General features: G+C 31.6%; 4 protein-coding genes across 4 annotated transcripts; all 4 read left to right on the top strand.

Moving 5' to 3' along the window:
- Window positions 1-503: 503 nt before the first annotated feature.
- On the top strand, window positions 504-3,618 carry LOC130941131 (ABC transporter G family member 26-like). The gene is made up of 9 exons (XM_057869527.1): window positions 504-647; window positions 1,013-1,299; window positions 1,406-1,561; window positions 1,664-1,847; window positions 2,013-2,291; window positions 2,377-2,661; window positions 2,745-3,029; window positions 3,114-3,221; window positions 3,349-3,618. Exons 1-9 carry the CDS (start codon window positions 504-506, stop codon window positions 3,616-3,618), a joined length of 1,998 nt encoding a protein of 665 aa, XP_057725510.1.
- Window positions 3,619-4,930: 1,312 nt separating this feature from the next.
- On the top strand, window positions 4,931-7,532 carry LOC130940493 (uncharacterized). The gene is made up of 2 exons (XM_057868628.1): window positions 4,931-6,893; window positions 7,071-7,532. Exons 1-2 carry the CDS (start codon window positions 5,052-5,054, stop codon window positions 7,179-7,181), a joined length of 1,953 nt encoding a protein of 650 aa, XP_057724611.1. The 5' UTR covers window positions 4,931-5,051; the 3' UTR covers window positions 7,182-7,532.
- Window positions 7,533-12,929: 5,397 nt separating this feature from the next.
- LOC130941908 (E3 ubiquitin-protein ligase At4g11680-like) lies at window positions 12,930-16,016 on the top strand. Its single transcript, XM_057870546.1, has 3 exons — window positions 12,930-14,125; window positions 14,851-15,244; window positions 15,532-16,016. The coding sequence occupies exons 1-3, from the start codon at window positions 13,599-13,601 to the stop codon at window positions 15,676-15,678; spliced, it is 1,068 nt and encodes a 355-aa protein (XP_057726529.1). The 5' UTR covers window positions 12,930-13,598; the 3' UTR covers window positions 15,679-16,016.
- Window positions 16,017-17,006: 990 nt separating this feature from the next.
- On the top strand, window positions 17,007-17,348 carry LOC130941129 (uncharacterized). Its single transcript, XM_057869525.1, has one exon. It carries the CDS (start codon window positions 17,007-17,009, stop codon window positions 17,346-17,348), a length of 342 nt encoding a protein of 113 aa, XP_057725508.1.
- Window positions 17,349-18,242: the final 894 nt, after the last annotated feature.

Raw genomic sequence — 18,242 nt, 5'->3', positions numbered from 1 at the left:
ATAGGTTAAGTTATAGGCGAATTTTATACCCTAAATGTCAGACATTTCTTTATAAATATTCTATTGATTTTTAGAAAAGAAGAAAAAAAAATTGTGATATGTTAAATTCTAATCATATTCTCTTTTGTAAATGAATCACATCATAAACAATGAATAGAATGCAGTTACATTCATGGTTTTGTCATGTTATTGTTACAGTAGTCATAATGGTTAAATTGAAAGGGATATGTAAGAACTGCATTTCATGCAATTGAAGGACCAATAAAATGCCACGAGAATTTTGTGGCCCACCAAACTAAGATTCTAGATTCCATATATAGTTAAGCTCTTGGTCTAATGCAGATGCTTCATGATATCTGAACTTTTATTACTAGACTTAGATTCAAGGGTTGTAATAGTAGTAGCAGTAGCTCATCCCATTATTCATGATCATGGAAAATGGTAGGGAGGATCATGAGATTGAGGACATGTCAATGTCAATGTCACCACCTTCTGTTGGTTCCATGCAAATAGCTGGAAGCAATGGCTTTGGCCACAGCATAGAGTTCATGTCTCAAGCATATCTTCCCAATAGGTACTCAGAAGTTGTCCTTAAAATTGTGGATTCAAGCATTAACCAAGATCCACCACTCCCCATATATCTGAAGGTAGGGGAGAAAATAATCTTGTTTCTATGAAAGAATTATGTTATTTGTACACTAAAAATTTTACTAGATAATCTTATCGTGAACCGTGTGAGTTAGTATAATGCATAGTTACATGGAACGCAATACGCTCTTTGATGGGAATGGGTACGTGGTACGCTATGTTTAAAATATTTTATGTGAAAAATATACTTATACATTTCAGTACGTAGATGAATTATGAATTGGTATGCAATATGTCACCTAATTAGTAAATTTATGTAATATTTTTCCTTTGGAACTCTTTCAAATTTAGGGTGTTTTTTTTTTTTTAATTATAGTTAACTTGGTCTTGAGAATGGACAATTCATTTTCTCATTGATTTGCAGTTTGAGGATGTAGAGTTCAAAGTGAAAAATAGCCAAACAGATTCCAACAACCCTTTAAAGAAAATGGTGACAAAGGTGGCCACACAACAAGTGGAACAAGAAAAATACAAGAAAATCCTTAAGGGTATCACAGGGAGCATTGGCCCTGGTGAAATTCTTGCTTTGATGGGTCCTTCTGGCAGTGGAAAAACAACTTTGTTGAAAGTAATTGGAGGAAGATTACTTGAGAATGTAAAGGGAAACATTACTTATAATGATGTTAGATTTAATCCTGCTATAAAGAGAAGGTTAGTAATTAATATCTATCTATAACATGAACTTTTGATCTTTTCAATCCATAAACTTGTGCTGATGTTGTAGTTTTCTGTTTCTTCTCTTTGTTTTGCATTGTAGGATTGGATTTGTTACACAAGAGGATGTGCTTTTCCCACAACTTACAATAGAAGAAACATTGATCTTCTCTGCATTCTTAAGGCTACCAACCAACATGAGCAAGAAACAAAAATATGCAAAAGTGGAAAACACTATCAAGGAGTTAGGACTTGAAAGGTGTGTTAGACAATGGTGCAAATTTATTTCCTTATAGCTTTTGCAGAACCAAAGGTAGGGGGAAAAAGTTGTTTCTCTGAATAATCTTTCGTTTAACCATAGATGTTGCCACACGAAAATTGGTGGAGGATTTCTAAAAGGCATATCAGGAGGAGAAAGGAAGAGAACTAGCATAGGCTATGAAATTCTTGTTGATCCTTCATTGCTGTTACTTGATGAACCAACTTCAGGTCTTGATTCAACCTCAGCTAACAAACTTCTCCTCACTCTTCAAGGACTTGCCAAGGTATTGGTAACTAGAAATTAGTAATTTACTGTATCTACATACAATTTATATCAAGATGCATGAGTTATGAATGTATAGTTCAAAGTGACATATATTCTTCAATGAGTACATTTTAAGTGTCATTTGAAATAGATGCTGAAAACTATCTTTTGATCAACTTTATAGGGTGGGAGGACCATAATAACTACAATTCACCAACCATCAAGCAGAATCTTTCATATGTTTGACAAACTTCTTCTGATATCAGAAGGCTATCCTGTTTATTATGGAAAGGCTAGAGACTCAATGGAATACTTTTCTTCATTGAGATTCGCCCCGGAGATACCAATGAATCCTACAGAGTTCTTGCTTGACTTGGCAACTGGTCAAGTGAATGACATAAGTGTTCCTCAAGAAATTTTGGGAGATCAAGAATCTTCCGAGCCTTCAAAAGCTGTTATTAAGGTAAGTTTCAATTATGTTAGTTAGTTAACTATGTCCATGTCTTATCTCATTTCTAACTTAAAGAAATGTTGATTTGTTTTCTTAGTATCTAAAACTCAAGTACAAAGAAATTCTGGACCCAAAAGAAAAGCTAGAGAACCATGGAGTGGTAAACACACCAAAACATCTTCAGCTAGCAATTCAGGTTAAAAAGGAGTGGACATTGAGTTGGTTGGACCAATTCATTATTCTTTATAAGAGAACATTCACAGCAAGATGCAAGGACTATTTTGATAAATTAAGACTAATTCAAGCCCTTGGAATTGCAATTATTTTGGGGCTACTTTGGTGGAAATCCTCAACCAAAACAGAGGCTCAACTAAGAGATCAGGTAGTTCCTTTCATGATTCCTATTTTCATTTTGATTACAAAAAACTAACAGGGCCTTAACCTGAATCAACATATTTGATGCAGATTGGTTTAATGTTCTATATCTGCATATTTTGGACATCTTCATGTATCTTTGGAGCAGTATATGTTTTTCCATTTGAAAAAGCCTACATAGTGAAAGAAAGGAAAGCAGACATGTATAGATTAAGTGTATACTATGCATGCAGCACTCTGAGTGACATGGTAGCACATGTTTTCTATCCTACTTTCTTCATGATTATCTTGTACTTCATGGCCGGATTCAAGAGGACGGTCGCATGCTTCTTCTTAACATTGTTGGCAGTGCTGTTAATAGCCATAACAAGTCAAGTAATTCGCATCATAAATCAGTTCTCCCAAAAGTTTAAGCGAAAATGGAATAACATTAATACTAATCAATGATTTTGTTATCAGGGTGCAGGAGAACTATTTGGAGCTGCAGTTATGAGCATTCAAAGAGCAGGAATGGTTGCTTCTTTAATACTAATGTTATTCCTTCTCACTGGTGGATACTATGTCCAGGTATGAACAAGATGATTGATTGTATTCAAACACTGACTTCTAGATGTTCAAACCATGAGTTTGTTTGTTATAGAAGTAGTTTACAACATTAACTGAAAAGATGATTGTATTGAATGCATGGATTCAGCACATACCAAAGTTCATGCAGTGGATGAAGTACCTTTCATTCATGTACTATGGATTCAGACTTCTTCTAAAAGTGCAGTATTCAGGAGACCAACTCTATGAATGTGAGAGCATAGGAGGGTGTAGGACCCTTCAGAGTTCACCTTCATTTGACACTGTTAATTTGAAAGGTGGCTTACAAGAAGTTTGGGTTCTCATAGCCATGGCATTATGCTTCCGTTTTCTTGCTTACTTCTGCCTCCGCAGAAACATTGATGTATGCAATTATTAGTATCTTTGATTAGTGAAACTCAATGTTTGAGAATTAATGTGGTGGTTGTGGTTGTTTGTAACATGTAACATTTGAGGTAAGTTTGTGACTGCAACTTCATAATTAGGAATACTTAATAGTTCCTTTGTTGAAAGCAAAATGAAAATACTGAATTCATGTATTGTATTTTACAGATTGTAATATAGCATATAGGTACTTCAATTTACATTAATCAAATTAATGAGGGTGATTTGCTATCTACAAACTTCTCTTTTTTTGCTTCATATTATTATTTCTCAATTTAAGTCAATCTTTGCTCTCAAGACACTTGCAACCACCTATTATCAAGCATGAAAACACAACTCAAAGGAGAGGGGGAAAAAATACACAAAAGGTTCATAGATTTTTTTTTAAGGTGGAAATTCACATACAGTTGTCTTAATGTGAAATTGTTAGTTGAGAACTGCTAGATGGTTTGATATGTTTAATTAAATTATTATTTAACGATTTTTAATTAACAACTTCACATGTGAAATTGTTAGTTGAGAACTGCTAGATGGTTTGATATGTTTAATTAAATTATTATCTAACGATTTTTAATTAGCAATTTCATATGAATACAACTGCACATAAATTTTTACAATATTTTTTAAGTACATAATAGAGGAATAGAAGGGGGGTGTGGAGGTGGTTTGGGATCAAATCCATGTGCATGTAATGAATTAATAATGATGCTTCATTCATGCCTTGATTAAAGATAGATTTTGCCTTTTCTTCTTCTAGGATTAACTTAGTTAACAAGATGTCAGGAAGAAAACTTTGCATTCATTATCTATCATTAATTTGAATGCTTTTTATTAAATATAAAAAATATAAAAGTAACTCCTTTTAAATTATAACATAATCCATTGAAATTGAAAATAAAATAATTTTTCGTTTAATTATATATACATAAAATAAAATCACATAATTTCTCTCCGAAAATTTCCTTGGTACATACAAACTTTATATCATCATCCACCCCTTTTATTCATTACTTAATTGTAACTACATTCTTAACCCACATTAAATACTTCAATATACACTCAAGTTTAGGATCACTTTTTCCCAAACTATGTCTCATTAAACCCACAAAGCAAAGTACCAAATTTCCCCCACTATTTTCTTACTGTTGCAATGTTTTTGTTCCCTCTCTATCTTTAAAAGGCATGCAATTTTTTTTTTATCTTTTCTCACACAAAACCCCAAAACCACCATAATCATATGGTTATGTTATGATGACCTTTCATTCATTCATAACATATCCACTTCTACATTGTAATTATATCCCAAATTAAGAAATCTATCTATCTTAGTTTGACTTTTCTCTGTTTGTGTCTCTGTCTCGGTCTCTGTCTCTTACTCTGCTCTCAGAAAAACAGAGTAGCTCTGCTTATTCCATAAACTGCAACAAAATGGAACTTGTACCCTACTCTGATTCCAAATCCGACACCAACCCACCATGGAAAGACATGTTCCGATCCGCCTCCATCAGAAAACCAACCCCGCCACCGTCTCCTCCGCCGCACGCGCCGCCGCAGCAGCAGCATCAGCAAAATTGCTCTGACCCTGATGATAAAAAACTCAACTTTTCCGGCGAAGACTCTCAGGTACGTCTCGCAATCTTCATAGCCATGGCACACGCTGGCCTCGCCTTCGCAATTATCGTTTTTTATGGTCTCTTCAAGCTTCTAGAGCAGTACTTGAAGCCTCTTCAATGGGCAGTGCTATGTTCTATCCCTCTCAGGGGAATTCAGAACGCCATTGTTGCGTTCTGGTATGAGCCATTGAAGCTTGGCCTCACCGACACCCTTCTCGCTGTCCCAATTGCGGTTATTAGGGTCTTTTTGGGTACCCTTTCTGAGATTCGAGAAGCTTCTATGAGGGTCATTCTTAGGAAGTCAAAGTCTGAAACTTTATCATCACTTGAAAGGAAAAAGCTTAGTGGGTTCTCCACTATTCTTCGGTTACTTCTATCTTTTGGTGTGTTTGTTGTTGCTTATGAGAATCTTGGTGTTGTTGGATCAATGTTAATTATTGGATTAGGCTTTGTTTTCAGCACAAAGAATGTAGATTCCACTTTGTCTTACTTTAATAGCATTAGAATTGGTGGTTTTTTCACTAGAAGGATGCTTAAGAGGTTGCATACTATTGTGGCTGTTGGGTTGATTCTTGGCATGATTGTTGGGTTCTTGGTTGGGTTGATATTCTTCTCTTATAAGATTGGAGTTGAAGGGAAAGATGCTGTGGTTTCGCTGAAAGTGCATGTGGAAGAGAGCAATTATGCTGAGAGAATTGGTGTTAAGAAGTGGATGGATGAGAATGATGTTCCTGGGATGGTAGATAAGTACACTGCTCAGTTTTACAGGACAGTGTCTGATCAGGTTGATGGATTGGCAATGCAGTACAATATGACCGAGTTCGTCAATGGTCTTAAGCATTTTGTGATAACTAGTAGCAGTGCTAACACTTCAGGGTCTTCAACTGAGTTGTTGACCCCTTCGCCTTATACGGAAAAGTTCTTGAATTTGAAGGATCGGGTAGCAAATAGGGAATGGAGTCAGATCTATGCAGAAGTGGATAGCATTTTCCGAGAGCTTGTAATCACTCGCGAGGATTTGGTTGAGAAGGCAAAAGGGTATGCCGTCAAGGGAATGGATGTAGGTCAAAAGGTTTTAGCTAGCAGCACGAATGTGCTTGGAAGTGGCACAAAGTTCTTTATGTCAATTGTAAATTCCATAGTTTCTGGTGCTGCTGAGATCTTCAATTTTGTGTCTCAGACAGTGGTTTTTTTCATGGTTTTGTATTATCTCATAACATCTGAATCTGGTGATGTGACTGAACAAGTTATGTACATGCTTCCACTTCCAAAATCGGCCCGGCTCAGATGTGTAGAAGTGTTAGATAAGGCAATTTCCGGAGTACTTTTGTCTACTGCTGAGATTGCATTCTTCCAAGGGTGTCTGACTTGGCTTCTATTCAGGCTATACAGAATACATTTCTTGTATGTGTCAACTATGCTTGCCATCATAAGTCCACTGCTGCCGATATTTCCAAGCTGGCTCGCAACAGTTCCTGCTGCAATGCAACTAGTGCTTGAAGGCAGATACATAGTCGCCATTGTCCTATCACTTGTTCACCTTTACCTCATGGATTATGGGGCAAATGAGATACTAGAAGATGTGCCTGGCCATAGTTCATATCTTACTGGAATGAGCATCATTGGGGGAATGGCATTGTTTCCATCAGCTTTAGAGGTAAATTGTTACCCTCCATGGTTTGGTTCATATCTTCTTTTTTAAAATTTAAGACTGGTTTTCATGTGTGATTCGATTTTGTTGTATCAAACACTTACCACTAAGCCAAAACATCTAGTGTATGTGAAATTGTGAATCCCACAACATTATCACATTGACTAAGTTATTGTTCTGCAGGGAGCTATAATGGGGCCATTGATAACCACAGTCATTATTGCTCTGAAGGATTTATATGCTGAATTTGTTTTGGAACAACCAAAGGACATTGCCAAGACAAAGGAAGATTAGACCATAACCTGTTTATATGACAGTATTCATTTCATTTTGAGTTGAAGGTTTCTGCATCTGCAAGTTCATTATTGTTCTTATCCATTCTGTTTATGGATCTTGTTCCTGAGTTCCTGATTTGTTTGTAATTTATATTCTTTATCTGTATCATTCATTAGATTATTTGTGAAGTTTGTAACTGACAAAATAGGACTTTTATTTTGCTCTTTCTATTCTCATCCATTTTTAGATGTCATAAAATTACTCTTCACTTGGAGGCAGTGTTTGATAATTGTATATTCACTCCAAAATTGTTGTATTCCTACAAGAATTTTTTCTTATTCGTTGTACCCCAATAAATAAATATATAAAAAAAAATTTAGAACATGTATTAGATGAACTTGTTGGAAATATAATAGTACCTTTTTCAAGCACAAAAAGTTTGTTATATACTTTTCACAAATTTCATATTTTGATAAAGGAATCAAAGAATCAAGTTAATTGATGGCATAAAGAAAAGAATAACAGCTTGGAATTGCAGCTGGAAAATGGAGTGAGCACTGAGCATTGACATTCTTGAGTATATATTATTACAGAGAAAAGGTATTCATTATGGAAAGTGGTAGTATCTAATAATTAAAAATATTTTATGTGACATTAATTAATTTAGTATCTAAAGAAGCATAGCACAAGAAACACATGGGAACATAATTATCAAGCAATTAATTTTCTTAAAATACTAAATTATTAGATTAGTGATTCAATCGGTAGATCACCAAATAAATTAATTAAATCAAAATTAATTTAATATATAAAAGATAAATTAAATATATGTATATATTTTAAAAATTAAGGGTTTGATTTTCTAATTTTTCGGTCAAATTAATTGATTTATTTCAGGTTTAATAATAGTATGGGATTGATAACAAAGTCTTAAACACACATAAACTTTTTCTTAAAAAAGTACATTATAGTTTGGAAAAGCTATAAATTATTATTTGAGTGAGAACAAAAATTCTTGTAACTTTTGCTAAAGAGAAGTCTAGAGTAATAATGAGTTAAGTTTCTTGTTAAGATTTGAGAAGTTTCTACTCCAAAATAATGGAACCATAGATATATAGATAGGGATAAAAAACTTATCAATGTGAAATTTCGCTTTTTAATTTGGATATGGAAGTAAAGGAGGTGTTGGACTCGCATATGGAGAGGAGAAGTGCTTCACCTCGTTGTGGGATCAGAGGAACTAGAACTCGGACCTGCGAGTTGTGTTCCTCAAAACAGACAGTCCGAGTTGCGTGTTTCAGATTTGATCCCCATAACGTTCAAAAATTTTATCCAGTACAAGCAAAACGAAGGGTCCGAATTGAGTGTTTCAAATTTTAAATCCCACCAGCTGCAAATCGGACCATGCGATTTGTGAAGCAAAATTTCATGACAAAAAAATTCGCATGGTTCGAGTTGTTCTACCTTTGGCTCAGAAAAATCTGTCCCACATTTTTGTCTTGTACGCCATAACTCCATATCTGGGAATAGCACACCCAAGCCTTCCATATCCATAAAATTGAGCCTGTGAAATTTTTCCATAATTTAATTATATTTTCGATATATCTTTTTTTATCATCAACTTTTCGCCTTTTATATAGGTTTATTTTTCTAATATAATAGTAAAAAAAAAAAATTAAGATCACATATTATAATTCAAAATTTTTATAATTTTTTAGAAAAATATATAAGGTAGTCTAGAATTTTTTATTTTAGAGAAGTTACTCTAGAAGTTTGTTAATTAATAATTAATAAAAGTTCTTAGAGGGAGACTTAAGAGGCATGAGTCATGCTATTCCATACTTTTTTTCTTAGTAATCACCCCTTTCCCTTTAACTTTAAAGCCTCTTGATTTCATCTAAATAAATTAAATACATAAAAAACACAACATAGAAATTATATAATATGTGTACTAAAAATCAGTATATATTTATTCATATTATTTTATAGAATAATCAAACTTATAATAAATTAATAATTAAATTTGTTTATAATAGTATAATAAAAAATTATAAAATATCAATTACATATATATTTCTATACACACTTGATGACTAATTTTGTTTTATAATTACAGAAAGTGTGATTAATTGAAAGATAATAACGTTAGAAAGACTTCAATTGTTCCCATTTCATTTCATATGAATATTATATTTTTGTGGAAAGTCAGGTTCGTCGACTTATGTGAAGTTGATAATTAAGAATCGTTAGATAAAAATTTAGTCAAATCAGTCAAACTATCTAACGACTCTTAACTATCAACTATTCAACTTTACATGAAGTCGACTGTACCTGAATTTTCATCATATTTTTTATGAAAGTGATTTTTTTTTCCTTTGCAAGATATGTAAATAATAACACGTTGCACCTCTCACCGGCCATGTAGGGTCAAATTGGATTCAAATACATATCGTAAGCATAGCTTAAAGCCTTAATCAACTTTAATTATCTTGTTTTTCTTTGAAATATGGTCACTTCACCAATATTTTGGCAATCGTTTAATGGTTAACATATGATCGAATTTTAGTCGTTCAAGTAACTTGCTTCTAAAAAAGAATAAATAGAATTGGTCTTATTATATATATTATTATTCTATGGATATAATATTCCACATCTTATTTTCATTGACGTGTTAGCATCTTTTTTGTGAATTTGTGATGAGGTGTGACCTTTTGATGTAAAATTGTGTTAGTATTAAAATTGATGGAACCATTTTTATATATTAGAAGTTAATATTGACATTATGAAATTGATTTCTCTTTTCGATTTTCATGTATGAAATTTGCAAGAAATTATAGTACAATTTGTATCCACACCATATATTGAAAAATTTGAAACAATAAATCCTAGAGTTTGACTCTTATATATATTTATACCTTTCAATTTCTTTGGTCTCAAGTTTAGACTCGCCAACATTTGATTTGGAATTCTTGTAGCCAAATAGAAAATGGGGTATGAATGAAGGAAAGCTTAGCTTTGCTCAACAATTTGTTTTATAATTTCTAATAACTTGCTATTTAATTGTCCATTTTGTAATAATTGCTCATCAAAATGTACAAGATTTTGATTTTGATTTGGACAACGTTTGCAATTATATTATGTGTGTACAAAAAATTAATTATTAAATTAGTCGTGTATAAAAATATATATTAAAATATAAAATATATATTTATAAATAAATATATAATGACTGATTTGATAATTAATTTTTTTGTATATGTATAATATTTTTGTTTTATTTGATTCTTATTTATTATTTTTTTATATGTATAAGTTGCTCTCATTTTTGGTAGACCTACTTGCTCATACATTAATTAGATGAGATAGACCTATCAAGTTGCTTGATCCCACAAGTTAGTTTTGATGGTAGATTTGGCACTTCCTACTTATTATCTAATAAGATTAAAGCTTAAACAAGTCAAATTTGTTATAATGTAACTAATAATCTGCCTGCCAAACATATCTTGAAAGTTTAGGTACTTATATATAGTTTGATACTTAGTTTCTTATTCTTTGATAATAAATTTTTGGTTTAATTACATTTGTCCATATAATTTTACTAAATTTTTAATTAAATTTTTATATATTTTTTTTAGATTTTTATACCATATTAGATTTTGTAATTAAAATTCTATCATAACAAAAATATTAGAATTAACAGAATATTCTGTTAAACAAAATAAATATGTCTAACACTTGATTAAATATTTCATAAAATTTAATAAAATATTATATTAATTCTAATATTTTTGTTATGATAAGGACTTGGTTACAAAATTTGATATAGTATAGAGATTCAATTAAAAAAAAAAATATAAGAACCTAATTGAAAATTTGATGATATTATAAAGACAGACAGAATAATTAAACCTGAATTTTTAATTTGATCCTTAGTTTTTTATAGGTTTAAATTTTTTTAGTTAGATTATAAAGCTGGGAAAAAGAAAATGTATGCAAATCTCTAACGTTATTTATTGTTATTTATAATATAATATTTTTTATTTATTTGAATAAATGGTTATGTTTTACCTAATAAAATTAGATAAGGATATATTATAAAGACTTGATGATAAAAATTTATTCAACTAGAGATATGATTAAATTTTCTAGAAAAATAAAAAGAACTCAAATTATAAAGACTTGAAGTACATTCAATACTATATATACAATAAAAATAGACATGAGTTTTTACCCCATATTATATACCATTGTATAAAAAGTATAAATTAATATAACTGTAATCTATCACATTTTTGGAAAGTTCCAAAGTCACTCCAAGTCTCCAAACACAAATATAGTGTAAATTCTTTCTGTTAATTAACTAAACAAGTAAAAAGAAAGAGGAAAAAAAAGCCTCCATTGTTGGATGGTAGTGGCTAAATATGCAGAATTTAGGAGCAATGATTCCTAGAAATAAGGAGGGGCCACACTATAATCGACTATGTAGTTGTAGTTGGATTAGGTGGCCAACCTTTTACCATATAATCCCAAAAAAGATCAACAGTACCTGCTATAATTCACATCAATTTTCTGCTTCATTTATTATTATTAATATTATTATTATAATTACTTTCTTGGTTTTTATAATTTTACGAAATTTTCAATTAGGTTTTTATACTTTTTTTTTTTTAATTGGGTCTTCACACTAATTTTTTTTTAATTGAATCCCTATATTTTTTTTCTTTTATTTGAGTTCCTGCACCAATTTTATTTTAGTTAGGTTCCTATATAATTAAGTCAATTACTACTAAGAGGAACCTAATTGAAAAAAAAAATTGGTACAGAAACCCAATTAAAAAAAAAAAAGTATAAAGACCTAATTAAAAATTTTACAAAACTATAAGACCAACAGAGTAATTATTATTATTATTATTATTATTATTATTATTATTATTATTATTATTATTATTACACAAAAAAGAAGGGATTACTAAATCAGTTGTGTGTATAAAAATATATTAAAATATAAAATAAACATTAAAAATATATGAAACAATATATTTATTTATATATAAATATATGTTGATTTGATTTATTAATTAATTTTTAGTGTATATATAATAATTTTTATATAAATTATTGAATAAATAATTATATTACATATATAAAAAATACTAATTATTAAATCAGTTACTTATGTAGAATATATATTAAAAATATAAACCAATATATATTTATACAATTTTTAGTATACACGCAATATTTTTATATAAATTATTGAATAAAAAACCACCACTTAGCCATGCTAAAAGTTGTTAGGGCAAAAGAGGAGCAGTTCATATTCAAAGATTCAATTAAAAAATAAAGAGTGATTTTAATTTCAATGAATAATTTGTAAATTTTCGGAAAAGTATTAAAAAAAACTAAAAGCTTGGTTTAAATTTACTTTAGCTTTTTAAAAATAAAATAATAATATTAATGTTAATTAATTAGTTTGCTATTTGGTAAGTATGATGAACAAAATTTAAATGATATCTTTTATAAATAAATAATTAAATATTCAATAAACTTTTCCTCAGCAGACATATGCATGAGAATATGATATGAGATGAGATAACTTTGAAGCCTTATCCACTTGGATTCAAAGGTCATCAACTTTATGTTTAATATATCATCAAATAACAAAAAATCTCTACATCTGTCTTAATTTTGTAATATTATTAATTTATTATTGAGAGAGAGAGAGTTAATAAAGTTGTGAAACATATTGAACTTCAATTGCTTTCTCAACTTTGCTTCTTTTTCCTTGCATTAAATAATTATAAGCATATATAGCCCTTTGAGGAAGTTGGCCAACGGTTAACTTCCCTCCAAACAAACCCTTTGTGATTCCCTTGGAATCAAAGCAAAGTTTCAGACTTTCACATAGTTTGATACTTGGTCACCTTTCTGAAACCCAAACCTTACCTTCCTATGACACATGCTTCATACCATCCTCTTACCCTTCTAGAATTTGTTATATAACACTCTTCTTCAGCTTTCCGTGCACCATGTGTTTGATGAAAGGTTCATGTTGTTGAAGCTTTGGTTTTGTGTTTGAGGATACTGGTTTTGTTTTGTTTTGTTGCTGAGTTTAAGGCGGTGAAGAGTGTAGACCCCATAAAGGGGAAGTTTGAATCAAATATTCAAGGTTCTAGTTCCATCCCAAAGCAACTCTGCCACCTGGGGTGCTTCAGTTTCAAGTTCTTATGAAGTAAAGCTAACACCTTTTGGAATCAGTTCCTGGGAAAAGATTCACATAGAAGACTTTATCCCTTATGCATGCCTTTTTTACAAGTTTACATGGATTCTTAACATATAGAGGCAAAAGGGGTATTCAGGATTCTTTTTTCATTTCATGTTTGTCGAATTTGTGAGGATTTGATTCGAGTGCAGAGAGAATATATATATACATATATGTTTCCTATGAATTCTAGGTGCTTCCTTCCCCAAGAGTCCTTATTCATCAACTCTGGCAGCATGGCTTCATTTTCTTCAAATTCTGCAGCAGCAGCAGCAGCAGAAGATAGCAGGGTGAATAGTACCAGAAACCGGCCTCTTCCACGTGCCTCCCCGCCGTCGTTTATGGTTCAGACGGCGATGAGGGTATCGAGAGCAAGATGGTTTACCTTCTTGAGAAGAGTGTTCCATTACCAAAATGGATCAAGGTCAAACCTTGGCTCTAATCCTTTCAATACTAGAACATGGATGATGATGGAGTTTATAGCTTTAGTGGTTCAGATAATTACTATAACATTCACTTTGGCTATTTCAAAAAAGGAGAGGCCTGTTTGGCCTATGAGGATTTGGTCAGCTGGTTATGATATTGGTTGTTTTCTTAATCTGCTTCTACTTTATGGCCGGTACCGGCAAATTTGTGCAACTCAAGGAGATGTTCTTAGCTTTTCTGATATTGAACAGCAGAGAAACAATGAAGAAACCAGGTATCATATGAAATTCTATCTTCAAGAACTTCATTTCAGTCAATTTTTTCATTAATATAATTGGTGATAGTATTTACTGTTTACTGATAATTTATAGGTTACTAATTTCTTGGGCATGCTTAAGAATTCGCTAGAAAATGTTGACACATCGTTTGTTTTTTGGTTGTGCATCTCAAACTTGTTATATTTTTTTTTTTTTTTTAAAGAAAGAATTGCTCTCTAAATTGTTAATGACATACCAAAAGAACCAATTAAAGTGTTAAAAGATGGAAAAGTTCCAACAAATCAGAAAGTTGTTTCCATTTATAACCTTAAAAAGAGCTTGTAAGAATCAAATACCCTCTTCCATACCTCACTTTATTGTGATCAGTTCATGCTATTTACTATTTGAGCAATAGAATCTTTTGATTATTGTGCATAAATTATCTGTAAAATGAAAAGCAACTCTTTAAGCAGAAGTAAATTCAAGTTTATGACCAAATTTAACAAAATCAAAACACTGAGAAGAAAGCAACCTTTAGGTTTAAAATGACAAATTCGCCTCTTATTAATCAGAAAAGGGTGACAAATTAGTCTTTTCGACTTTTCATACAAAATCTGTACAATATTTATTTTCAGAAGTCACTTATTTTATTTTGATTAGAGGACAATTACTTTCTAGTCATGCTCCTTTTTTTGGTGAAATCTGAAAATATATATGGTCTAATTTTCATTGTGCTATGCAGTGTATACAGGATTTCCCATTTGATGAACAAGTGCAGGACTTCACTTGAGCTTTTCTTTGCAATTTGGTTTGTGATGGGAAATGTTTGGGTCTTCGACTCGCGTTTTGGATCCTTTATCCAAGCTCCAAAGCTCCATGTTCTTTGCATCACACTGCTTGCATGGAATGCAATATGCTACTCTTTCCCTTTCCTTCTGTTTCTGCTCCTGTGTTGCTGTGTGCCTCTAGCTAGCAGGCTCCTTGGCTACAACATGAACATGGGATCTTCGGACAAAGGAGCATCTGATGATCAAATCTCACAACTTCCAAGTTGGAGATACAAAGAATCACATACAAAGTTAGAGTTAGGCAACAAGGATTTCGAAGGCAGCGAGAAGTTGATCAACGAGGACTCAGTAAGTGGCACCAATATTACATGCATACATACATACATGTTTGATTTGATATATAGTTTGGCTATGTTTGTTTGAGGGATGGGAGGTAAAAATTTTCACCCTTTTTTACTGTCAAACCGAACATACTCGTCTCATAAAGTAGAGATTCATGGATAAATACAGTTCTAACAAGGTCTCATTACCTTTATTGTGAATATGTTTAAATATGAGGTGCTAGAATAATTTCTTATTTATTTAGGCATTTATATAGAATTGACAAGTTTGTTATTTTTCTGGTGTGCTTGCAGGAATGCTGTATTTGCTTAGCCAAGTATAAAGATAAAGAAGAAGTTAGACAATTGCCATGTTCCCATGTGTTCCACCTTAAATGTGTGGATCAATGGCTAAAAATCATATCATGTTGTCCCCTTTGCAAACAAGGACTAGAGAAGTAGATAATTAGAAATAGCTGATACAAAAGTTCAAGAGGACCAATATTATTTGGTCATATGTATACTCTTTGAGATGGTTACCTTCACAGTTTTTTTCTTTTTTTTCTCTATAATATACTTTATTTGGTTCACTTGAGTGAGTTTTTGTATATATACAGATAGCTCACCAGTGACCAAAAACTACACTTTACTGTAATACTCTGTTTTAAGGAATGAATCCCCATAACTTTCCTGTGCATTATTTTTTTTTCCCTGTACTATTATCTGAAAATTCTGTATTGAAATAGTGAAGCAAATATATTATATTAGTTCCAAATAATCAAATTTCCTCTATTTTCTTATATAGTGAAATTCTGATATGGCTAGCAAGATCAGGTATAATTTCAATTATACCATATAAATTAAAGACATCCATATTATAGTTTACCAACCCTAAATTTAGCATCAAATATAAAATGTTACCAAAATGGTGGAATTAGGCTAAAATTGTAAAAGGGAAAAAAAATAATAAAGCAACACAAGGGTTTAAAAATAGTGAAGCTTTCATAGATATCACAAAATCAAATTAGACAATGAACTTAAATGTTCAAAGCAAACAAAGTATACAGAATATATTTTGCATGTTTTCCAACTAGGTTGGAGATCATAAAAGTTACCAATGTGTTGGGAAAATGACAGCAAGGACCTCATTTTTGTGGTCAGTGTTTGGACTAAAGAAAATTGTGGTCACAGATTGTTTGTTGAGAAATAGCCACTATTTTTGTAACATTTCAAACAGCAAAGACCCCAAGATTTTTTGCTTCTCAACTTGATTCTTGCTGGAATTCTATTGAGACACAAATCCTATATATATGCATATAAAATCTAAATCATTCTATTAAAGCAATCAATCAATTATTCTTCATTACAATATTCTTTATTGGAAATGGCTCCTCCAATGAATAGGTATGTTTGTACATGTATCTCTTATTTGTGCCTTCAATAATCAACATTGTATCCTTTGAATAATTCTTTTGCCAAACATGCATGATCATAATTACAAATCATGTTATTGAAGAAACATAATGTTTATGTAGATCAGCATTTCAAACATGTATGATAGCATCTCTTGAATTTAGAATTTCTTGTTTCACAAGCAACTCAAATATAATGACATAGACATGTCCAAAAACAAAACAAAACTAGGATATGGATAGAACATTATATGATATTTCAATGTAAAATTTCCAAAACATTTTGTGATGAATTGGTAAGGCTAATTAAGGAAGCATTATTATGAACATAGGAAAAATTTGGATACAATAGAAGTGAAAAAGCCTCCTAGGTTGAATATGGACAACAATGTCCATGATCTCAAGAACAAGAAGTCGCCATTGCCATTGCAAATGCCATCACCATCACCATCACCATTGGGACAATCTCCTCTGCCATCGCCATCACGATTAGGACAATCTCCTCTGCCATCACCATCACCATTAGGACAAACTCCTGTGCCGGCCACCACGAAATCTTCTAGTGGAAAGTTTGAGTGTCTATGCTCACCAACCACACATGCCGGCTCCTTTAGGTGTAGGCACCACCGTGCCAAGGAGGCAGAGATGCGTCGCGCAATGTCTGTTGATAGCAACCTCTCTGCTTTAGGATCCAAAAAGATCACCAACCCAATAGTCTAAGGGTGAATGAAGCCTTAAAGAAGCTATATGGTGTTCTTCTTCATGTATGCCTTTAGCTTTTCAAGGATTTGAAGATTATTTCCTTCAAGAATTAAGTTCTTCATTCAATTATGTGCAATTGTTCATTCTTTTTAACTCAAAACATTAGATTAATGTACTTACAATGTTTTGGTGTATTTGATTTTATGGTACAATACTCCATTCTTATGTTTTAAGCATTCATTATAATAACTACTATATTCTATATTACAGAAAAAGAAAAGAAAGAAACTATATAGAGACTACATTAAAATTGAGGACACAAAAGCATGAGCTTCAATTATTATTTTTAAATAAAAAGCTGATATAACAATAAAGAAATAGTACTCAACAAAGGTCTGTGTATTTTAATCTTTGACAGGGTATGGTGATGGCAACAATATTAAAATATTTGAGAGATTAAACTTACAATATTTTTTGAATATATGAATATATCTTCTAATTAATGATTATATATTTGTGGTCTAGACAAGATATAATTTTTTATCAATAATAGTTTCTCATAATAGAATACACCTTTGGAATAATTGGCCCTTTTGCTTCATTCTTGTCTCCCCACCAAACAGTCTTCATAGTATACCTTTGACTGCAAGTTGGGCTTGGCCCATTTCGTTTGGATTCAAAATTCCTTTTTTTTTCTTAATACAAATTTGAGATCATTAAAAAAGAATTTAGTAAACTAATTTGAGTTGGTCGAGTGGTCAACTCACTTGTCTGCTTAACTAAGGACAGACCTTTAAATGGAGTTAAGATTCACGACGAATTAGTCTTTCACCTTTAAATAAAAATGGATCTATTTTTGAAGCAAAATTCAATCAAATGCTAATCTAAAGCAAGATCCACTCTTCAAAGGAA

This window comes from Arachis stenosperma, chromosome 7 (assembly GCF_014773155.1).
Source record: "Arachis stenosperma cultivar V10309 chromosome 7, arast.V10309.gnm1.PFL2, whole genome shotgun sequence".
NCBI classification, from domain to species: Eukaryota; Viridiplantae; Streptophyta; class Magnoliopsida; order Fabales; family Fabaceae; genus Arachis; species Arachis stenosperma.
The sequence above is the reverse complement of the archived record's forward strand: the minus strand, read 5'-3'. Positions and strand labels throughout refer to the sequence as shown.